Source organism: Berkeleyomyces rouxiae, assembly GCF_048999995.1.
Source record: "Berkeleyomyces rouxiae strain 22BRR77 chromosome Unknown BrBRR77_ptg000012l, whole genome shotgun sequence".
Lineage (NCBI taxonomy): Eukaryota > Fungi > Ascomycota > Sordariomycetes > Microascales > Ceratocystidaceae > Berkeleyomyces > Berkeleyomyces rouxiae.
The window spans coordinates 1,548,603-1,568,586 of record NW_027396502.1 but is presented as its reverse complement, the minus strand read 5'-3'; the positions used below and the strand labels follow the sequence as shown (position 1 = coordinate 1,568,586).

Genomic DNA, 19,984 nt, shown 5'->3' with positions numbered 1-19,984 from the left:
AACTCTCTCGCCTTCCGCCTATTTGGTTGTTTCCCATGGTGCTTTGGCTGCCTCTGACTCAGCTGAAATCACTGGCACTCGTCCCTGGCTTAGTTCTACTGCCTCTGTGCTTCCTGCTTGACTGCTCTGGGAGCTCTCGATTGACTTCTCGCAAGCCTTGAACTTCCTGAACTGCTGACTTTGTGGATAATGACTTCTAACCCGGCCGGAGCCAAAAAGATATCCTCGGCCCCTCTGCATCCCGTCCCGCCGTCGTCCGGCCCGTCCACCTCGAACCCCGTCTCAAACCGCTTGGCACCAGGCCCTGCCATGGCCCAGTCTTCGGCGCGCAAGAACCAGGCCGCACGGCATCAACACCGCCCTGCTCGGCGGGCCGGCGGCGAGCGCTACGACGAGGATTACTTTGCCGAAATGAAGGCCATTAACAACACCAATGGCCGCCGAGGACAGACATCCATCACCCACTTGCTCAACTATGCTGCGCCCCCACGCATCAACTACGACCACACGAGCTACGCACGCACGTACAGACGACAGCCGACCTGGGGCCCCGGATCGGGATATCATTCTGCCGACAAGGCCCGCTACGTCCATGCCAACTACCGGTTTATTGTGTCGCCCGTGAGCTCATACTCATCGCAGGCCACCAATGCCGACGTCCAAGTTGACTGGAGCCATGTGTTCCAGGTCATCGCATCGGCCATGTCGCAATCGTCGTCGTGCCCTGTGTGCTTATCTGAGCCTGTCGCTCCGCGCATGGCCAAGTGCGGCCACATCTTTTGCCTACCTTGTGCCATGCGCTACATGGCGACGCTGACAGTCGAAGAGGAAGAGGAGCTCAAGAAGAAGCCGAATCGCCAGGTGCGCTGGAGGAAATGCCCTATTTGCGACGACCACATATACATGAGCGATATGCGCCCAGTACGCTTCTACTCGGGCCAGGAAACCGCCCTGCCCCGCCCTGGCGATGATGTCATCTTGCGACTGATGGCGAGAACGCCAAAGTCGACATTGGCTCTTCCAAAAGATAGCGGGGCCGAGTCACCGGATGCCGGCAACGAGATCCCGTGGCACTTTGCCGCTAACGTCTTGGACTATGCCCGCATCATGAAAGGCACCATCGAGTACATGGAAGAGCAGCATGACGAGGAGATTACAGCTTTGGAGGAAATGGAGAAAACAGACGAGTTGATGTATGGGGAAGATGGGGAATGGACACAAAAGGCCATTTACTCCATAAAACAAGCCAAGACAAAACTACAGGAGCTCATCGTGCCGCCCGGTGTAGACATATCGTGTGAAGCCTCCACTTCATTGTCGTCCAAAGTCCCATCGGATAACACCAACTTCTACTTCTACTCTGCCCCGCCACACCTCTATCTTTCACCACTTGACATCCGCATTCTCAAAACTAAATACGGTTCATTCTCAGAATTCCCCTCCACCCTTCTCCCGCGTGTCGAGCACATCTCCACCGGCCACGCCGTCGACGACGCCCTGCGCAAACGAGCCAAGTACCTCAACCACCTACCCCAGGGCTGCTTGATCAGCTTCCTTGAGTGCGACTGGACCGACATCATCCCCACCGAGATCCTCGCCCAGTTCAACGACGAGATCTGCCGTCGCCGCAAGCGCAACTCGGACAAATCCGCCCAAGAGGACCGTCTCAAGGCCCAGGCCGAGCGGCGCGAAACCGCTGCCCTGATGCGCTCCAGTGCCGCCTCATCCGCTACCGCCGTCGCTGCCGACCGCCGCTTCGGCTCCAACTCCAACTACCTCGACGACGACATCATGTACGACCCCGACAGCCCGCCGGTCGATCTCATCGCCGACTTCCAGCCGCTACCAGGTACCGCAGAGCCGGCCGGTGCGTCTGCAGCACATGCGTCTGCTGATGGCATGTCTGCTAGTGCAGAGACAGGCATCGAATCAACAACGGTCTGGGGCACGCGCGCTGTCACGGCGCCGGAGCTGGTGGCTGGCGGCAGCGGCGACGCGGCAGCCGCTGATGTCAACGATGGCTGGTTACGCGACGAGGACTTGTTGGATCGCGAGCTGGCGCTGCAGCTGCAGCAGATGCAGATGGCCGAGGCGGCCGATAATGCGCTGGGCCATGATGGGCCGGAGGACGAGGTGCTAGGGCGCGGGGCGGTGGGCAAGAAGAAAAAGAAGCAGAAGCAAAAAATTACGCTAATGAGCACGGGGAGTCGGCGGGCCATGTAGGAAAAGGGGAGAATATACGGTGGGTGGAGAGAGACTTTACATACAAATGGAGCGAGCAGCAATCTTTTTCATGTCAGCATATGACGGGGGTTCATCACTCGGAAACGGGGAAGAAAGCATGGGTGGTCCGACAGGAAACGAAAGCCAATGAGACGGAGCCAACCATGGTGCAGCTTTCTTGCAAAGAGAGAGAGAGTATTTATAGAGACTTTAATACATGCATACATATGTGACTCCAAAGAAAAGAGAACAGAGACATTTAATATGGTACGAAATCAAGATGCCTAGTTTATATGAACGAGGCGTGGGGTTTGGGGGCTTTTTTTTTGTAGTCATGGTGGTATGGTGGTGTGTCCAACTCGGGTATGATTGATCAAGCAACAAATAACAAACTGGAAGATAGTATGAAAAGAAAAGAAAAGAAAGGAAAGGACACACAAGAAGAGAAATCAAACAAAACAAAACCCAACAGTTCCCAAGAAAGAAAGGAAAAGAGTAGAGAAAAAGAGGAAACCTAGAGAAAAAAGTAAGGAACAATAAAAAAACAGAGTCCTAGCGGGCAACAAATTCTTTTTTTTTTCGTCCAACTATTTCCAGCCAAACAGTCTGCCGAACCAGCTAGCACGCTTCTTCTTGCTTGGTGCCTCCTCAGCGGGGGCGGGGGCGGCCTCCTTCTTCTCGACCTTGGGGGCTTCCTCGACTATTGGCACAACGGGGGCGGCCTTCGGCAAGACGGGCTCAGGAACCTTGATTTCCTCAACAGCGGGCTCGGGGGTGGCCTCGACGACAGGCTCAGGCTCGGCAGCCTTGGGTTCCTCAGCGATAGGTACGGGAACGGCCTCGACGACAGTCTTGGGCTCCTCAACCACGGGCTCAGGGGTGGCCTCGACGATGGGCTCGGGAGTGGCCTCAACCACGGGCTCGGGAGTGGCCTCGACGACAGGCTCAGGCTCGGCAGCCTTGGGCTCTTCAACCACGGGTTCAGGAGTGGCTTCCACTACGGGCTCGACCTCAACAGTCTTGGGCTCTTCAACCACGGGCTCAGGGGTAGTCTCGACGATGGGCTCGGCAGCCTTGGACTCTTCCACTACGGGCTCGGTCTCAGGGACATTGATCTCCTCGGTGACAGACTCAGCCTCAACAGCCTCGGCCTCCTTCAAAGCGGGTTCGGGAACCGCTTCAGCAGCCTCAGCTGCGAAAGCAGCGGGAACACCACCAGGGAGAGCGTCGGACTTCTCATAAGACTCTTCATCAAGCTTCACGTTGGCGTTGATCTCCTCCTGGGTAGCAGGGACAGGAGTGGCATCCTCGCAAGCAGCAATTGGGTTAACAGCACCCTCGGTAGCGGGAAGAGGGGCAACAGAAATGGTCTCCTCCTCAACCGGAGGCTCCTCAGGCTTGGCCTCCTCCGCGACAGCCTCCTCGACCTTGGCCTCTTCGGCAACAGTCTCGGCAGGAGTCTCCTCCGCAGTGGTCTCTTCAACAGCAGCAGCTTCGGCCGCGAACGCAGCGGGAACGCCACCAGGGAGAGCGTCGGACTTCTCATAAGACTCTTCATCAAGCTTCACGTTGGCGTTGATCTCCTCCTGGGTAGCAGGGACAGGAGTGGCATCCTCGCAAGCAGCAATTGGGTTAACAGCACCCTCGGTAGCGGGAAGAGGGGCAACAGAAATGGTCTGCTCCTCGGCGGAAGTCTCTTCGACGGGAGCTTCGGTAGTAAGCTCTTCAGGCTTGGCCTCCTCAGCGGGAATCTCCTCGGTGGCAACCTCTACAGGAGTTTCCTCCACAGGAGCCGCCTCGACAACAGTCTCTGTGGGAGTCTCCTCCACGGTGGTCTCTTCAGGCTTAGACTCCTCAGCAGCGGGAACCTCTTCAGTCTTGGTCTCCTCAACGGGGGTCTCCTCGGGCTTGGTCTCCTCTACGGGGGCAGACTCTGCGGGGGTCTCCTCGGGCTTGGTCTCCTCGGGCTTGATCTCCTCGACAGGAGCCGCCTCGGCGACAGTCCCTGCGCGAGTCTCCTCCACGGTGGTCTCTTCAGGCTTAGACTCCTCAGCAGCGGGAACCTCTTCAGTCTTGGTCTCCTCAACGGGGGTCTCCTCGGGCTTGGTCTCCTCTACGGGGGCAGACTCTGCGGGTGTCTCCTCCACAATGGTCTCTTCAGGCTTGGCCTCCTCGACGGGAGTCTCCTCGGTGGCAACATCTGCAGGAGTTTCCTCCACGGAGGCCTCCTCGACAGGGACCTCCTCAGTCTTGGTTTCTTCGGGAGCAGTCTCGGCAGGAGTCTCCTCAACGGGTGTCTCTTCGACCTTGGGCTCTTTCTTCTCGAGAGGAACCTCGCCAGCAAGAGCAGCAGTGGTAGATTCGGGGGCGGCTGATGATATCACGACATCGGCAGCAGAGATAGGCTCGGTTGATTCTTCGGGAGTAGCCTCGGCGGTCTCAGTCGTTTCGGAAACTTCAGCAACGGGGGCAACCTCAGTAGCAGCAGGTTCTGAAGGCGTAGCAGTCTCTTCTTCGCCTTCCTCAGCGTCCTCGGTAGCCTCAACAGTCTCGGTAGCGGCAGCGTTCTTCTTCTTCTTGTTCTTCTTCTTGTTCTTCTTCTTTTTAGACTTGGTCTCGGCGGTCAAGACGAGAACGTTGTTAACAGCTCCGGAGCCATCGTCCTCCTGGGGAGCACTGGTGTCGAGAACCCAATTGCCATCAACAAAGAACTAGGAGCAAATGTGGTTAGTTTCAGGGACGCATTATTGGAGAACAGCGTGTTTGAAGCGGGACGCTTATGGATAAAAGGGTAGAAGACGAATCATATGACATGATGGCGTTTTCAGGTAAAACAAGAAGCACTTGACAGTCGATAGTTCGGACTTGCTTGTGGGATGCTGCGTATCGGCCGGTGACATGTGTTTGGCAGGGTGCATATGCTGTACTTTCGTCCCCTTCCCTGGGTCTTTTTTTTGGGTTGGTTGTTTGGAGGGAACAGGGGTATGTGAATCAGACAGAAATAGGGTGCTTGTGGCGACAAGCCATTGATAAGAAGACAAGACTTAGACTGCGACATGAAATGACGTCTGATGCAAGACGATGCAATGCAGTGCAAGGTAGGCTGGGCAGGGCAGGCCGTGGAGAATTGTTATGGCAATCCAGGGAATTCGGCTTGTTGAGCGAATCGGCGTACCTTGTAGAGAATTTTATCCTCACCATCGGGCAAAGTTACGGTTTTCTCGAAGACATTGTCGACCTTTTCCAGCTTCTCAGTCTTGGCCCAATTGTCGAAAGTTCCCGATACGATGACCTCGCTGGCAGGTTGAGACCTAGACAAACAAAGTGGTTAGATTCATTGTCAACAAAGGAGGGGCTTGCGCCTAAAGCAAACAAAATGGCGAGTACACGGTTAACAGTAACAGTCTCAGCAGATGGGATGCTGGGGCATGAAAGAAACATGCGGAGCCAGGCTAATCAGAACAGCTAGTTGAGCGTTCTCAAGAGAGTGTGTGGTGGTGCTCCAATCTTGAAGACAGCCAAGACCCCGCCATGATATCGTGTGTGTGGGAGTCAAACAAGCAGATTCAGGCCAAGGATAATGTCACAGCAAGCTCAATGCCGGGACGGAGCTGCTGGCGGGCGCAGTTCCCATCATGAATCAACAGAACTCAAAACTCGAGCAAGGAAAAACGCACCAGGTGAACTTGTGAGCGCCCATTGTTCCAGAGCGGTCGTTGTGAGGGGTACAGCGTGGGATGAGCGGGTGTCGAGAGGGGCTTCAAAGGCAAGCAACGATGGTGGCCACGGTTTCAGCGAAAAGGACCGGAAGACAATAATGAGGGCAAGCGACAGAAAGTTGCAGCGTGTGATGTTTGGTGCAAGATTCCGTGGTGTTTGCTTGCAAGAAGAGGCTGAAGAGAAGCAAAAAAAAGTAGACCGGGGGAAAATGGCGGCAGAAAATTATAGCAGGGCGTAGCAACAGGCACAACCCGGCAATCCGTTCCTAGCCAACCAGCAGTTAGCTAGAAAAAAAAGAGAAAATACAGATAAGATCAGACCAGGCGATATCGAGCCGGGTGTGGACTTGGGCCAACAGAGAGTCAGCACAAAGGGGGATAACAGAAGCTAAAGAAGACGACAAGCCAGAAGTCGAGACAAGAATACTAAGAGGAAGAAGAAGAAGAGAGAAATATTGGCAGCAGAAAATTTTGCTCTCTTGATGGCAACCGCGGCAGCGCCAACATGGAAGGCGCATTTGATCACCAAGTAGAGTAGTTGCATGCAATAGTTCTTAGGCTGGGTCGCACAGAGGGGCCACAGCCAGTCATGGGGACTCCAGGCCCTGTGCGGTGGGGTTGGGGGTCCTGTAAGCCGGGCTGAGAGCGCTGTAAGCTGGGCTGAAAGGCCCCATCAGCACTACAAGCAGCCACAGGCGTGCTATGCAAGTACTAATTGCCCGCAGCGCACTTAGTGTTGCGTGCAGTAACTAGTTGGTTGACTGACTACTTGGATACCTGTAGAAAGGTAATTTATGCAACACCAGCCATCTCTATTCCTCCGTCTCGCCTTGATGGTCTTCCAGTCTGTGGTGATCCTGGCTCAGGCAGCCGGACAGACACAGACACACGACACGACAGGCCTAGCTCGCGTATACAATTCCAGGTCCAAGTAGGCCGTAGCCAAGCGAAGCAAAGGGCCAAAAGGTGGTAGAAAGACGCTGCTATTGGCTCCCTCATATACAGGCAAGCGCAGGTATGTAGACGCAGTTAGTTCTGTGGTAATTGCCTACATACAGTGCTTGTAACCTAGGAGCCCCCCACAACGCAGCAAACAGCAGCGTAGCACTCATCCCACTGCACCCCACTTCCTGACCGAAGTGGGGCAGCACAACAACAACCACTCCGTTTGTGCACTTACTTTTAGATACTTGCACTTGCTTGTCTTGTCTCGTGGCTCCTTGTACCTCCGTACTCTAGCGCTTGCACGGCCCCAGCCTTCTTTCTGTCCAAGTTGATATCTTCGAGCATGTAGTTGCACTCACCAAGCATGCAATTACCTATGACGAGAAAAGATGCATCGCACCTCACATCAAAGTTATTTCCCGCTCCAGGCAAGACTAGAACCTGCAATCAAACCAAGCCCAGCCTTTCCCATATCGTCTATGTTGTGCACTTGCCGTTCTTGGAGTCTGTGCTTCTCCTTCCCCTCCTGCCGTGAATTTCCACAAGACGTCATTATACAATCGTGGGTGAGGGGGGAAATCCTTTTTTTTCTACAACTTTTTCCTGGCTCTCTTCACCGCCTTCTGTGTCTTTCCCAGTAATGTAACCTTTATTTGCCCATTGACTAAAACAGAGGAAAAATACAATCACAGGGGCCGGAAAATTATGCTTCAGCATGTGACGCCGAACTCTGGAGCCGGGGTGGAGGTCCTTGTCCAGGAAGAAGAACCAAGACTCCCACAAGTTCTTGGTACATCCCATCTTTTAGTTGCACGCCTACGGTAGCTCACCAACTACTTATTCTCTCGTAGTTCTCAGTGACTCTCATTTACCAGCTCGGTCACGATCCACCGGCCGCCTTGTTTTGCAGCCTCAAATCCTTCCACACCGAGTCCTGCCTCGTCATAGGCTCAGACGCCGGCGGCCTGGCGCTTTCTTCTCTTCACATGAGCCACCCGCCATGGCCCTTACGAGCATATACAAGCTCGCCTCCGATGCAGATCTGTGCGGGGTCTACCAGAGCAGCCTAGACAGTCTGGACATGGTCTTTGGACCAGCAGACGTCATCCGCTGTTTCCGGGCCAAGCAAGAGCTGTCTTAGTATCCTTGGACCATGATCATGTAAAAGTCTACTCTATGCTTTATGCACGTGAGCACACTCGGCTTCGCTTCATGCTTCTATTTTATAACAGGGGAATAATTGCGCGTACATGATGTTCAATATCTCACTGTGACAAGCAAACAACGCTATAGATCGACATGTTAGTCCAATGACACAAGCATGAGATCAAAGGTGCTTTACAATGGACAATTTAGAATGGATCCTGGTGTTAACTAACTAGTCTTAGGATGTGGTTTGAGGTTCAACAACAACCGCACTACAAGGGTTACCAACGTTGTAACCCTAGAAGAATACAGCCCTCTGCCACTCACCGCCTTTCTACGCCACACACCGGACCTTCAGCCACACCTCCAGCACTCAGAACCAAGGCCCCTCAAATTTTCACGGCAGAAAAAAAAAAAGTTGTAGCTCTGCTGGCGCAAATAGTTGATTTGTTCACCTGTCGTTAACCTTGTCGACACTCTATTTCAAGGCACTGCTGAATCTGTATTTCCAAGCCGCGCCGCACCGATACAATGGCCGACGGAAGTACCGCGTCTTTGACTTCCACTTCTACTTCCACCTCGCAAACCCTCACGCTCCCTGTGGCTGCCGCCACCGCCACTGCCATGGCCGCCGCCGACCCGTCCAGTCCATATGCGGCCTTCCTCGAGGCTCTCCAGCGCGACAACCGCCACGCCTTTCTGCGGCCGACTTCGGAAATCGCCTCGTCTTCGCTGCAGTTCGTCAAGTCAACCCTGGATGACTTTGCCGGCAAAGTCAGCGACGAGCAGCTTGCCTTTGTGCGTGAGCTCAACAAGAAGCGCAAGCGGTCCGACGCCCCCGTATCCAAGGGCGAGGTGCTCAAGCTGCGCAAGGTTCATGTTGACGGTCTGGAAACCTCTCAGATTTGGCAGCAGGCCCACAAGATAATATCCAGCTCGCTAGTATACTCCGAGGACGTGATCCGCGAGCTTGAGGAGAACAACGAGATCGTCCCCTTATCCAATCATGGGAGTGACTCTGATGCTGAAGAGCTCGTCTCAGGAAGCGATGAATACTACAGCGGCGAAGAGGATGAGAGCGAGGAAGACGGTGAATCTGAAGTCGAGGGGGAGTATGACGAAACCGAGTTTACAGGTCTCGACGACCAAGAAGACGATCACGATGGGGATGAGGAAACCGACGAAACTGACGAGCAGAAGGACGCTCAAAGCGATGGGGAGGGGGAGGAGGATGACGAAAACGATGGTGGCTCCTATACCGAGGACCCGTTTGGCCTCAACGACGGCTTCTTTGATATTGACGAGTTCAACCGACAGTCGCAATGGTTGGAGGATCAAGACGCCAAGGGCGACCCTTACACCGACCACGTCAGCGACGAAGAGGACATCGACTGGAACGCTGATCCGCTATCCAAGCCGTCTGAATCCAAGTCCAAGTCTGCTGACGAGGATGCCGACATGGACGAAGATGACGATGAGGAAGAAGACGGCCCCACCTTTGGCAACGTTGATCTGTTTGCCCCTGACGGCGCCAGCGAGGATGGTCTGTCGGATGTTGAAGATGCTGAAGAGCCCGACAACGAGTTCAACGCCAACGACGTATACTTTAAAGACTTTTTCGCGGCCCCACCCAAGAGAAAAACGCAGCCTGGCGCTGCCAAGCCCCGGAAACAGCCCAAGAAGATTGACGACGCTGATGTCGATCGCGCCATGAATGACGTGCGCCGCGACCTGTTTGACGACCTCTCGGAGAACTCTGCCGACGAAGAGGGCGCTCTGTCTGATGCTTCGGCCGGCGACCCCAAGTCGCGCCGCTCGACACACGAACGTAGACAGGCCAAGCTGGCCGAAGAGATCCGCAAGCTGGAGGCGGCAGCTGTCGAGAAGCGCCAGTGGACTCTGTCTGGCGAGGCGGCGGCTGCTGATCGTCCTGCTAACTCTCTGTTGGAAGAGGACCTGGACTTTGAGTACGTTGGCAAGCCTGTGCCCATGATTACGCCCGAGGTGACTGAGGGGATTGAGGAGATGATCAAGCGCCGTATCCTAGCGCGAGAGTTTGACGAAGTCATCCGCCGCCGGCCCGAAGCCGTTTCCGCTGATACGCGCCGCGGTCTCGTCGAGATTGACGACACAAAGAGCAAAAAGGGCCTGGCGGAGATCTACGAGGAGGAGCACATCAAGAACGCCAACCCGGACAGCTACGTCAGCCAGTCGGACGAGAAGCTGCAGCGCGAGGAAAAGGAAGTCGAGGTCATGTGGAAGAGTGTGTGCGCCAAGCTCGACGCGCTCAGCAGCTGGCACTACAAGCCGAAGCCGGCCGAGCCGTCGCTGACGGTCGTGGCCGACGTGGCCACGGTGGCCATGGAAGACGCGATGCCAACCACAGCGCAGGGCGTCACGCACGACTCGGCCATTGCGCCGCAGGAGCTGTACACGGCCAGCGCCGTGACGGCTGCCAAGGGCGAGCTGGTTACCAAGAGCGGGCTACCGCTAGCGCGCCAGGAGCTGTCGCGCGACGAGCGCCAGCGCATGCGCCGCCGCGACAAGGAGCGCGCGGCCAAGGACGACACCGATGCCGACGCGCGCCTGTCCAAGAAGGCAAAGATGCAGAAGGACACCATCGAGGACTTACGCAAGGGCGGAGTCAAGGTCGTCAACCGCAAGGGCGAGGTCGTCGATGTCGATGGAAACAAGATCAAAGCGGCCAAGAGCATGTCATCAGGGAACTACAAGCTGTGAGCGGTGGATGGTGGGTAGGAGAGAGAGAGAGAGATAGAGGAAAGAGGTGCTGTGTTTCGAGATCTACGCCACGGTTCATGTGTGCTGCGTCTTTCCATGTTTCCTCATGTCATGCGCTTAGGATCTTGTCTCTTATTTTCTTGGGGGTTTCTGGGAGTTGGCGCTCAATATTTTTTTACTTTTAATTGCATCAAGACTAAGTCATTTTCACCTCCACCTACGACATTGATCCGAGTTTAGTGTGTGTCATGTGTGGTCAAATCCATAAATATATAATACATGTACCATAATCAATCCGCAAACACAAAGTTCATGACCTATTACTTCCAGCATCAAATCACGAGTCATCTCATCATAGTGCGAACAACAGCCTACTTGGCCTCCTCGACCGGCTCCTCGGTCCGCGCGCGCTTTTCTTCCTTTGGCTCGGCCAGCATATCATCGTCGGCCTTGCGCTTGCTTCCGGCCGCAGGCGCGGCCTGCGTCTTGTCCTTTTTGCGCACAAGACCCGACACGTCGCGGGCCGACTTTTTAGCCTCGTCGATGCGCGCCTGCGTCTCGGCAGCCGATGCGCTCATGGCAGCGCCCAGCACACCACCGAGCGGGTTTGCCGCGAGGGCATTGTTGAGGTCAATAGGGGGGCCGCGCAGGTCCACCAGCTGTTTCGGTGAGTTAGTAAAGAGAAACATTGGAATAGCCAGCTAATATACAATGGCGCAAATGACCAGGGGACTTACTCGTTGCTCCATGTCGGCAATAATCTCTTGCACGTCGGCAATCTGCGCGCGCGTCGCCTCGTTCTCCTCAGGTGAAGCCATGGAAGCCAGCTCGACCTCCTTGGCCTGCAGCTTGAGCTGGGTGCTCTTCAGCGCGGCCTCGAGTTCGGTGACTGCCTCGTCGCGCAGGGCCTGGTCGATCTGCTGGGGCGCGGCGTCATCGCTAGCATCGCCCGCCGCTGTGGTGATAGAGGCAAACTCCAGCGCCAGCGAGAGCTTGAAGTGGGCCTCGGCAAGGATCTCGGAATCTTCGGTGTACAGCTGCTTTTTGTACTTGAGCGACTCACGCGCGTCGGTGATGGCGTTGGTGTAGCGCTCGTTCTCGAGCGAGATCTCGCCCAAAAGATCGTGCACATCAGCCAGGCGCTCCTTGATGTGACGGACGAGCGGGGAGTCTTCCTTGGCTGATTCTTCATTGCTAGGCTCCTTGCCTTTGTCCCCAGAAGTCTCTTGCTCTTGGGCCTGTGCCAACTTCTTGTCAAATAATAACCGTGCAAGATCCAATACCTCGAATGCCACAGCTAGATCGTCTTCCTCCTCTTCCTCCCCTTCTTCTTCCTCGCCCTCCTCGTCATCTTCATCGGAGTCGTCAAAGTTCTCGTCGCCGGTGAATTGGAACAGCGGTTTCTTCGAGTCTAGTAACTCTTGTGATTCCTTTGACACGGCGCCCAGAGGCTGGTTAGGCGGTGGGGCGCTTGTCGCACCATTAATGAGTCCAGAGCCAGCTTTGCCCTGCGCTGGACTACTAGCCGGCAACTTCTGCTGCTTTTTCTCTGGTGCCTTGCCGCCCAGCACATCGCTGCGCTCTTGGCCGAGGCGGAAGACGCAGCGGCCATATAGGAAGAGGATATCGGCGTTGTCCGGGTTCAGTTCGCCGTTTTGCTCAGCCTGTAGCTCGGCAGCTTTTCCGTACTGCTCGGCAGCGGCCTCAAAGTTTTTCTGCGCATAGAGCGCAGTACCCCTGGCGCAAAGATCAGCAAGAGTAACCTTTTGCGATAGCGGATCGTGGTCGCTAGACTCGATGCTGACTGGTGTCGCGGCGACGGGGGTATCGGTATCGCGCTTGGGGGCCGGATCGGCGGCGGGGATGGCCTCAGCGGCCGGAGCTGAAGCCTCGGTAGCCGCAGTAGGCTCTTCCATAGGCTCTTCAACGGGAGCAATGGCCGGGGCGGCATCAATAGGCAGCTGAGCAGTCTCAGCAACGTCCACAGGCTGGTCGGCCATGATCGCAACGAGTCTGGTTGCTCAGCGACAGAAAATAAACAGAAAAGAAAATAGAGGGAGGCCGATTTGTTTACTATGACCAAACAACACTGCAGATTGTGAAAAGAGAAGAGTTGGGCGCAAAATTGGAAGCTTGCTAGCAATTCACAGAGTCGAGGCAAAGAAGGAAAAAGAAAAAAAAAAGAGCAAGCAAATGAAGCCGGGGTTGTCCTCAGGCAAGGCTACGGATAAGCTGACCGCCGGGCTCGGAATGCTACATAATGATAAAATGCACATAAAAGAAAACGCGTCTGGGGTAGCGGTACCTGTGGCGTCGTGCAGACGCGGGTGTGGGGCAATGTACACAGTGCTTATTCGTGCGCAGACTGTGTCTTACACTGTTACACAGCCAGCCAGCCAACGGCCTTCAACTATGTCTATACCCTCCGCAAGAAAATCTACAACAGAACTTGGACGATGATGGAAGTCTTGGTGGTCAAGGACGCCTTGAGAGCCTGGCGTGTTATCATCCCTGACCCTATATTGAAAGAAATGACTAGAAAGCCCAACACTGCGCATCATAACTGCAGCGGCATGCCCGGATTGCGCGGGCTGGCGGCGCCGCGTAAATGTGCCGCCGAGCCTTTGAATAGACTCTGCCATATAAAGGCCTCGCTGAGCAGCATCTCGATGTCTTTCTCGGTCCAGTTTTTGGTGGGCAGGCTTTGCAAAAACATCATAATCTCCTGGAAGTCCATCTTCTGCAGCGCTTCGGACCACTTGACCAAAAAGGCGGCGCAGACGTAGAGGTGGAACTCGGAAAAGCCCTGTTCCTCGGCCTGTAGTTCATGAGAGAGTTAGCGGTGGCGATGAAAATGTTTGCGGCGGTGCTAGGTTCATGAAAACCACTTACCAGATACGTATCCCACATGCGAATCGTGTTCTTGACACTAATCTCACGCATCAAAAGACAGTTCATCCACCGGAAACTGAACTGGATAAACTCGACGTGTTCAGCCTCGAGATGGCGTGAGAGTCTGCCGTCGATGCGAGCCGTGAGATCGCGCAGCGCTGCTACCTGCCGTTGAATGCCCGGCTGTGCCACAATGTAGTGGTCCTGGATGCCGTCAAGCAGCTTTGTTAAGCACCAGAATGAATCAGCCTCGACCGCATCGAGAACAGGCTTTGGTAGTTGCCCAGGGTCCATGCCACTCTCAATGTCTGGGTCTCCAATATAGACTCCGAGGAACACTTCAAAGAATGGCGTCACCAAGTCGTTGATACCCTGCACGTAGCCGCTGGCGGGGTGTCGCACAGCCCAGACGTACAGAATGCGTTCGAGAGCCCGCTTGGTCGCATCGTAGCTATACAGCTCTATGTGAGGGTTCGTGCGAGGCACGTCTATGCTGATCTGATGCCAGATGGCCTCGTCCAGGCCTCGGGCTCGCCCTGGCCCGGCCGGCGTCATGGTCTGGGTCCCTCGGTCAAAGGCCTGCTTGACTCCATCTAGGTATTCCTTTCGCTTCCGCTCTAACGTGGCCACCCGGCGCTCGCCATTGGTGGGCAGGTAGCCAAGAAGAAGCTGCCATGTCATGGCTCGTACCTCTTCAGGCACACCTGACCAGGCCAGAAGGCGCAGGTCTCCCAGTGGAATAGAGGTGGCCTGGAGTAGCTTTTTGAATTTGTTAATGCGGGTGATGCGGGAGTTGTGTGTCTCAAGCTCTATTGGTGTTGCATCGCTGGGCATTGTTGGGTAGTTTATGAGGTGTAGGGCATTGGCGGGGTCTGCGATTCATGTTAATGTTGGATTCACGTAGTCATAGCACATAAGACAGAAAACAAACCTCGAACAATCTCCTTGTACTGTGGTCGCAGGATTTTGCCTTCCGTTTTTTTCGGCATGGGGTATGTCACACTGGGCCGCTCAATGGCGATATCTGCACTATCAGAGAATCGCCGACTGCGCGACCCTTGGAGCCCATCTGTATCCAAAGACCCCGCTCCTGGGGCTTGTGGAAAGCCCGTTGGCTTCCCCTGGGCCTCTCGCCGCGATCGGCGCTGCATGCTAGACAAGCTCGGCAGCCCAAAGTCGTCGCCATCGTCATCATCATCGTAGCCGACAATATCGTCGGCGTCAGCCTTCCAGTCGTCGTTGGTTGTGGACAAGAAATTGATGTAGTTTTTGTAGGGCGGGGTCTTGGAACCGTCGGATCGCCGGGGCCGGGGCGACTGGTCATTGCTTTGTACGCGTCCGAGCGGATTTGAGGTTGTGGGCGTCTTCGGCGGCGGTGTTGAGGAGCCGGAGAGGCTTCTGCAGAAACGGGCTGGTTAGCAGGGCCTAGCGCGTCGGCGTTAAGGCGGAGGTAGCACGGACAGTTGGTCAAACTTGAGCATGTCGGCATGCGAATAAGCGGCGCCAATGACTTTGCCTGGCTCATGGACCGTTCGTTTTGGGGGCTTCCAGAAAGCAGAGGCCGGCGTTCTGAGCAGCGAGATTGGGCAAAAAGGTCAGTTTAGTGAGCATCCACGGAGAGCGGCGGGCGGTCTTGAGGGCTACATACTCAGATCGGTCTACGGGCGCGCGCAGTCGTTAGCCTTGCATTCAATGCGGTTCATCAAGCTCTCGCTCACGCTCATGGAGCCACATACCGACTTGTACCATCTCCTGTGGTCAGAGTGCCTGATGGTTAGCGACACAGGTCCCAGATGCTTGCGCCAGTCGCCAAGACAGCGATGCTGGCACAGGCGGCCGGGAGCATGGCCTATAGGCGGAGTCGGGTCCGGCCGCTGGCATGGGAAAAGCACATACCTGTTGCTGCGGTTGCTTTTTACTACTATTGCTGCTGCTGGACGAGAACATGGCGGGCGAGAGAGAGGACGAGAGGGCGGGATATATTGAGGGGTGCCAAGGTTGTGCCGTCGCCTGCCGGGTTACACTTGGTTTGCGGTGCTCTTCAGACTAGCTGCCTCGTGGTCGTTAAAAGTGGGCACGCGTAGGGCCAGCCAAAGGGAGAGGCACGACGGGACGATTGGGTAAAAGGGCGAATGGGCGAAAGAGCGCTGGATCGCTGGCGTGGAATGGAAGCGTTGAGCTGCCCCGTTGAATGAGGTCAGAGTGTTAGCTTTAGCTTGACAGGCCGGGGTCAAAGCATGTGGCGTTTGCGGACACATGCGCCATACATGCAAGGGTTATGTGGCGCACATGGGCCTGACAAGGCAGCCAATCAAACCCCATCATGTAGGCTTCTGGCTGGATCCACCTTGCTTTGGGCTGCACAAGGCTAGTCGCACGGCTTGTCTCTGTCATTGCGCCTAGCCCTGGGCTCTTGATGTTGTCGCCATTTTTCTTGTCAGCCTGGCCAAACTAATTCTCTTCGAATCTCTCTCCCGTCCACATTATTTATCGCCCATCCCCAGTTCCAGCCTGCACCGACCCGGATTTTTCTCGCGTGTGCCTGCTTGCTAGTTCTGCCTTATTCTCACGAGTCCTGAAGCTGTTCCAGCTTGTCCGCTCTCTCTCCTTTCACGCCCCTTTCCCGTCGACATCACCAGCAATCACAATCATGGCCGACCAGGAAGGCTTTGAGGATGACCTTTTTGCCGATCTGTACGTCCACAGCCGCCAGCCATTCTCTATCTTTACCCTCCAGCCTCTTTGGCTCTTCCTGCTAACGCCGTTCTTCACATTGGGTTTAGCTACACCGACGACGACGGCGCAAAGCCCGTCAAATCGCACGCCGATACTACTCAGCCGGTGATAGTCGCCCCAGCAGCTCCTGCTCCGGCTGCCGCACCCGAATCCACGCCTGCGACTGCGACTGCTTACCAACCTGTATTCGCCAGCAACGATGAGGCTATGCCCTCACTAGAGAACGGTGCTCAGGACGACGAGTATGAGGAAGAGGAAGACGACGATGACATCGACATCACGTTGGGCAGCGCTGAGCCTCCTGCAGCTATTAGTTTCTCACATACACAGAACGATCGAGCCAGCACGCCTGCGCTCTCGGTTCATGGCCTGAACAAACAGGCTCTGGCTAGCAAGGAAGACGGGTAAGTCGTTATTGATTTCCAGTTGCCCCCCCCTCCCGTGCATGTAGCTCTGTATGATGTATTAGACCAATTTTCCTCGGATTGAAAAACCCACAAACTACCGGGCGACTAGATGCAGGCCGGCGCGTCTAAAAGGTTCTTTATCAACGGCCAGCACCGTATGGTTCTCGGCATATCCACCACCCAGACGAATTCCCACGCCAAGGATGCGCTTTGGTTGCATTTGAGGAGCAGTCAACCTTGGAGATAAACGCGTGTATCTCTGTCTCCATGCACACTGGCTTTGGCATTGGCACCATTGCGAAAGAAAAAACAATGGATTGGAAAAACCGGTTGTGTTGATGGTAGAGGCTAGACGGAGGAGAGGAACCACAAGACTTGGGAACCAAACCACTGCTTGCTGGGACGAATCAAACACAAGAAGCAAGGCCGGATTTGCAGATCGGGAAAATGATGAAAAAAAAGAAGAGAAACAACAGGCATAGCATATCAGACAAAGCATAGCAGCAGACATCACACGATAGCTATGAGATGGAGAGTCAGCCGACATTCATATATCCAGGCTTAGCGCATGCCCTTGTCCTGCCGCACCGAGATGGCCCCGTCCTTTGTTCTCAGTTCTCAGTTTGCATTTCTGTGTTCTCAGATTTCACTTGCCGGTCTGCCTTCAGCCCCGACACACAACGTCAGTTCTGGGCGGAGAGCTGGGGCTACCCCCGAAGCTACAGTTAGAGCTGCTCTTGTAACCTTTGCTGCAATCGCCTTCCGCAGGCAATACTGCCCAGCTTTCATCCTGTCCGCTTTGGCGTACATGGGCTGCTGTATCACGTAACCCCATGACCAATGGCTAGTTGTGGTCAATGAACAAGACAAGACAAGACAAGACATGACTTCAACCTCAACCTCGTACAGGGCTACTAACAAGACGGAGCGTGATTGTGGGTTTGGCTATACAGCATATACTAACGCGATGATACTGTCTGCAGAAAGATGTTTATTGGTGGTCTAAACTGGGAAACGACAGACGGTAAGTCGTCGCTGGTACCCGCCTCGCCTGGCTGCAGGCAATGGATGTGCGAGGAGAATGTGTATTGACAAGCGGTAGAATCATTACGTGATTACTTTTCACAGTTTGGTGAGGTGCTAGAGTGTACCGTTATGCGCGACAACAACACTGGCCGTTCCAGAGGCTTTGGCTTCCTGACCTTCAAGGATGCCAAAACAGTAAACATCGTCATGGTAAAGGAACATTTTCTCGATGGCAAGATTGTAAGTTGTGCTGTGTCCGTCTGTGATGGCTGGAGTCGCTGTAGCCATGCCTTGGGCTAACACGTAACTTTAGATTGACCCCAAGCGTGCTATCCCTCGCGATGAACAAGAAAAGACTAGCAAGATTTTTGTCGGAGGCGTCAGCCAGGAAACGACAGATCAAGAGTTCCGGGAATACTTTGCCCAGTTTGGTCGCGTAGTCGACGCTACCCTGATGATGGACAAAGATACCGGCCGGCCGCGTGGCTTTGGCTTTGTCACATTTGAGAGCGATGCCGGCGTCGAGAACTGCATCAATACGCCGCTCGAGATTCACGGCAAGCCCATCGAGGTCAAGAAGGCCCAGCCGCGCGGCAACCTGCGCGAGGAAGAGGATGCCAACCGCCGCAACAAGTTCCGCAAGATGGACGACCAAGGCGGCATGGGCACCGGAAACGTGGGCGGTGCAGCCGTCGGCATGATGGGCCAGATGGGCGGTAGCGGCGGCGGCGGCGGCGGAATGACGCCGCAGGTCATGGCGCAGTATATGCAGCGCATGCAGCAGTACTTTTCCATGATGCAGCAGCAGCAGATGGCCATGAGCCGTGGAATGGGTCAGATGAACCCGGCCATGTACCAGAACATGCAGCAGCAAATGATGCAGATGCAGCAGATGCAGATGGCCGGTCGCGGCCAGGGCGGCATGAACCCTGCCATGATGGGCCAGATGATGGGCCAGATGAACAATGGCGGCGGCGGCCGTGGCTTCAACGGAATGGGCCACCAGGGCGGCATGGGCCAGGGCGGCTATGACCACCAGAACTCTGGTGGCCCCATGTTCAACCAGCAACAGCGCCGTTTCAACAACCAAGGACCCAACAACTGGAACAACAACAACGGCGCCAATACCAATACCAACGTCAACGCCAACGCTAACGTCAACGTCAACGCCAACGCCAGCAATGGCACACCCGAAGCCTACGATGATTCAATGCAGCAGGGTGGTTCGTCGCAGGGCCAGGCTCAGAACCAGATGCAAAGCCAAGGCCAGAACCCGATGCAGGCCCAGAACCCGATGCAGGCTCAGAACCCGATGCAGGCCCAGAACCCGATGCAGGCTCAGAACCCGATGCAGGCCCAGAACGCCATGCAGGCCCAGAACGCCATGCAGGCCCAAGGCCAGGCCGGCCGCGGCGGCCCGCCGTTCCGCCGCATGCCTGGCAGCCAGACTCCGGACCCCACCAATGCGCCTCCAGCCAACGCACCAACCGGCCCCAAGAACGCCGGCAAACCGGGCGCCAACTACCGCGGCGGTGGCCGGGGCAGTGGCCGTGGATTCCACCCCTACTCGCGCTAGTCGTGTGAAGTCAAGGGGCTGTAGCTTGAACGCCTGCCATGGTCTCTCTCTATGCTGCTTCCAGCTCCGTGGAGTAGCCCCTCTCTCTCTTGTGTCTTCCTTCGCCTTCGCCCCCCCTCCCCCATTTTCCTTGACTGTTGTGTCGTCGGTGTCTCTGCTGCCGAGCCTCTGTACTAATATCCCTTTTTGGCGTCACATTACTCTCCTGCTTGTCTGCCTGTCCGTTTCTCTTTTTTTGCCAGCGGGATTCTCTTTCGAGTATTCTCAGAGTCTGCTATGACTCTCTCTGGCCTACCCATACCTGCTTTGTCGTTTTTTCTGTCTCCTGCCACTGGTGTGCACTTGCTTTTTCTCCCATGGTTAGCATCTTACTTTTGATATTCTACTCTCTACCTTGTGAAGAGAAGAGCTTTTTTTTCTTAAATAAACTGGAAATTTTTCACCATCGTGTCTTGGTTGTGACTGTCACATGTCTGCGCGTAGTGGGACCACGGGAAGAAAGAACTCGGCCGGCCGAGACACACTCACTCCGCATAGAGGCTCTGCGGTTCCATGCAGCAACCCCCTCCCCCCCC

The 19,984-nt window shown here is 55.3% G+C and overlaps 6 protein-coding genes across 6 annotated transcripts; 3 read left to right on the top strand and 3 right to left on the bottom strand.

Moving 5' to 3' along the window:
• Positions 1-189: 189 nt before the first annotated feature.
• Positions 190-2,223, top strand: BROUX77_007750 (uncharacterized protein; the record flags this gene model as incomplete). Its single annotated transcript, XM_073752878.1, has 1 exon — positions 190-2,223. One exon carries the CDS (start codon positions 190-192, stop codon positions 2,221-2,223), a length of 2,034 nt encoding a protein of 677 aa, XP_073602043.1.
• Positions 2,224-2,810: 587 nt separating this feature from the next.
• On the bottom strand, positions 2,811-5,923 carry BROUX77_007749 (uncharacterized protein; the record flags this gene model as incomplete). The annotated part of the gene is made up of 3 exons (XM_073752877.1): positions 2,811-4,934; positions 5,399-5,534; positions 5,901-5,923. 3 exons carry the CDS (start codon positions 5,921-5,923, stop codon positions 2,811-2,813), a joined length of 2,283 nt encoding a protein of 760 aa, XP_073602042.1.
• A 2,641-nt stretch (positions 5,924-8,564) lies between these two features.
• On the top strand, positions 8,565-10,772 carry BROUX77_007748 (uncharacterized protein; the record flags this gene model as incomplete). The annotated part of the gene is made up of 1 exon (XM_073752876.1): positions 8,565-10,772. One exon carries the CDS (start codon positions 8,565-8,567, stop codon positions 10,770-10,772), a length of 2,208 nt encoding a protein of 735 aa, XP_073602041.1.
• A 371-nt stretch (positions 10,773-11,143) lies between these two features.
• BROUX77_007747 (uncharacterized protein) lies at positions 11,144-12,772 on the bottom strand (the record flags this gene model as incomplete). The annotated part of the gene is made up of 2 exons (XM_073752875.1): positions 11,144-11,431; positions 11,510-12,772. The coding sequence occupies 2 exons, from the start codon at positions 12,770-12,772 to the stop codon at positions 11,144-11,146; spliced, it is 1,551 nt and encodes a 516-aa protein (XP_073602040.1).
• A 557-nt stretch (positions 12,773-13,329) lies between these two features.
• BROUX77_007746 (uncharacterized protein) lies at positions 13,330-15,611 on the bottom strand (the record flags this gene model as incomplete). The annotated part of the gene is made up of 7 exons (XM_073752874.1): positions 13,330-13,590; positions 13,665-14,536; positions 14,596-15,062; positions 15,126-15,233; positions 15,313-15,322; positions 15,401-15,416; positions 15,561-15,611. 7 exons carry the CDS (start codon positions 15,609-15,611, stop codon positions 13,330-13,332), a joined length of 1,785 nt encoding a protein of 594 aa, XP_073602039.1.
• A 703-nt stretch (positions 15,612-16,314) lies between these two features.
• BROUX77_007745 (uncharacterized protein) lies at positions 16,315-19,409 on the top strand (the record flags this gene model as incomplete). Its single annotated transcript, XM_073752872.1, has 5 exons — positions 16,315-16,358; positions 16,448-16,804; positions 17,791-17,831; positions 17,910-18,073; positions 18,147-19,409. 5 exons carry the CDS (start codon positions 16,315-16,317, stop codon positions 19,407-19,409), a joined length of 1,869 nt encoding a protein of 622 aa, XP_073602038.1.
• Between the last annotated feature and the right edge of the window lie 575 nt (positions 19,410-19,984).